We start from the raw sequence: 2,507 nt of genomic DNA, 5'->3' as shown, positions 1-2,507 counted from the left end.
AAAAGGCTGTTTTTCTAGTAGTGCTTAGTTCATGCAAAAGAGGTAATTAGCTCTTTAAACCTTAGAGGGGATTAAGTACCCTTAAACGTGGGAGAGATGATCGGTCTCTAGCTTGTGTATATGATAGTTTAGAGATTACCTTGTTAAATATAATGGATTTTACCAAGTATTAAGGAATTGAGATCTTCATGTGTCAAGATCCTTGTATTTCAAGGTGTTCAACGTTGAGGATCCTGATGTTTCAGGATCTTCAATCTTGAGGATCCTAATGTTTTAGGATCTTCAGACTTGAGGATCTTTAACCGTACATTGTTTTGCAGAGAAAATGTTAGCTAGGGGTAGGCATTAGTCTAGCTAAAGCCCCTTCGATGCTTAAGTTAGTAACGTATTCGAGGAGAAAATAAGTAATAATGAAAATCTTAAGGTAAAGAACATGTGTACCTTGGTTTTGTTATGGATCATTCAACCCTACTTACATGTAGAATGCTTTGACGTGTAGAGCATTCCAGGATCTTGGAAAATCATCTCCTTCGAGTGTTGCTAGCCAATATTCTCCTTTTCCTGCTTCAACATCTATAAGGTATGGTCCTTCCCATTTAGGAGCCAACTTTCCTGCACTAGGATCCTTGGTGTTTTGGAATGTTTTCCTTAATACTAAGTCTCCTATTTGAAACCTTCTGACTCTTATATTCTTATTATAAGCCTTGATGATTTTCTGTTCATGAGCAGCAATGCATATTTTGTCAAGATCCCTAAGCTCATCAATAGTGTCACGATCCTGTGCTAGGATCTTGTCATCATTCTCATGGTCTTGCAGTAAGTATCTTACCGTCGGGATTACTACTTCAGTAGGGATTACTGCTTCTGTCCCAAACACCAAAGAATAATGGGTCTAACCTGTAGCCACTTTGTAAGTGGTTCTATCTGCCAACAAAACGAAAGAAAGCTCTTCTGCCCATCCTCCCTTCTTTTTGTCCAGCCTTTTCTTCAAATTGTTAACTATGATTTTGTTGCTAGACTCCACTTGACCATTAGCTTGGGGATGAACAAGAGTGGACATTATCATTTTCATTCCCAAGCTTATGCAAAAGTCTCTTTTCCTTTTGCTTATAAATTAGGATCCATTGTCGCATATGATTTCAGTCGGGATCCCGAACCTGGTCAAGATATCACGTTTAATAAGTGAGACTACTTCTTTGTCTCTTTCCTGAACGAAAGCTTCAACTTCAATCCACTTTGAGAAGTAGTCAGTTATTACAAGCATGAAGAATTTTCCTCCTGGGGCCACCAATAATTTTCCCAATATATCCATTCCCCATTTCATGAATGGTTATGGGAAGATAATTGTATGTAGAGGTTCTGTCGGTTGATGTAGGATATTGCCACGTCTTTGGCAAGCATCACACTTTTGAGCATGTAAAAAAGAGTCTCTCTTCATAGTTGCCCAGTAGTATCCTGTTCTCAGTATCTTGGAGCATAAAGATCTACCCCTAGTATGATTGTCGTAGTCTCCTTCATGTATGTCTTTCAAGACTTCTGCATCCTTAGGATCTTCCAGGATTCTAAGGTACGGACCTGCAATAGATTTTTTTGTAGAGTTTCCCTTGGATCACGAAAAATCTTGAGACTCTTATTCTTAATGCTCTCTCGCTTTGTGCCATTTTGGAGATATTCCATAATGAGTTGGGTCCATGATTGCGAACTTCTTCAAGGATCCTTTCCTTCGTGGTCCCCTTGATGATGGATCCTAGGGTAAGGATCTTCGATAGCTACTACGCTTGTCGGATGTTCAGGATCTTCTGATTTTTCAGTGAGGGTTTCTATGGTTGGGGTTATTATATGGGTTATAGGAATCTTTGTCCCTGGTAGGATTCTAAGGGAGGATCCTAAATTGGCTAATGCAACTACTTCTATGTTTTCTTCTCTATGAACTTGGGTTAGGCTAAGGTTCTCGAAGTTAGAAGCTAATTTTTTAAGGATCTCTAGATATAATGCTAATCTTTCACCTTTCACTGCATAAGATGCATTGAAATGATTGGGTAGTAATAAAGAATCAACAAATACCTGAAGATCCCTGATTTGAAGATCCTTAGCCAATTATAGTCCCATGATGAGTGCTTTGTATTCTGCTTCATTGTTGTTAGTGTTGTATTCACAACTAACTACTTGGGCTATGATGTCCCCCTGTGGCAACATTAGTATGATCCCTAGCCCTGTTCCTTTTTTTTGAAGCTCCATCTGTGAATAGTTTCCATTTTCCCAGGTGTTCATCTTCTAGGAGTTGCTTGGCTTCCATTTTTACTTCGTTTTGCAGATCATCACTAAAGTCAGCCACAAAGTCTACTAATGCTTGTGATTTTATGGACGATCTTGGTTTGTATTTGATGTCAAATGTGTTTAGCTTCACCGACCATTTTCCATTATCCCTGACATTTTCTGGTTTTCTCATGACATTCTTAAGAGGATAATTAGTTTTTACGTGTATAGGATGTGTTTCAAAATAATGC

General features: G+C 38.6%; 1 protein-coding gene across 1 annotated transcript; it reads right to left on the bottom strand.

Annotated features, from left to right (window-relative positions):
* Positions 1-472: 472 nt before the first annotated feature.
* LOC145067895 (uncharacterized) lies at positions 473-1,060 on the bottom strand. Its single transcript, XM_079014924.1, has 2 exons — positions 898-1,060; positions 473-864 (listed from the first exon to the last, which is right to left on the bottom strand). Exons 1-2 carry the CDS (start codon positions 1,058-1,060, stop codon positions 473-475), a joined length of 555 nt encoding a protein of 184 aa, XP_078871050.1.
* Positions 1,061-2,507: the final 1,447 nt, after the last annotated feature.

This window comes from Lactuca serriola, chromosome 8, assembly GCF_051521515.1.
Source record: "Lactuca serriola cultivar US96UC23 chromosome 8, Lser_US96UC23_V15, whole genome shotgun sequence".
NCBI lineage: Eukaryota > Viridiplantae > Streptophyta > Magnoliopsida > Asterales > Asteraceae > Lactuca > Lactuca serriola.
Note: the sequence above shows the minus strand (reverse complement) of the source record. Positions and strands in the feature narration are given on the sequence as shown.

What these genes read in the sequence shown, in the direction of transcription:
- LOC145067895 (XM_079014924.1), bottom strand. Translation starts at nt 1,060, where the DNA reads ATGTCCACTCTTGTTCATCCCCAAGCTAATGGTCAAGTGGAGTCTAGC. An exon ending in CACTTACAAAGTGGCTACAG is followed by an intron (nt 865 to 897) that starts GTTAGACCCATT and finishes TGTTTGGGACAG; the next exon opens with AAGCAGTAATCCCTACTGAA.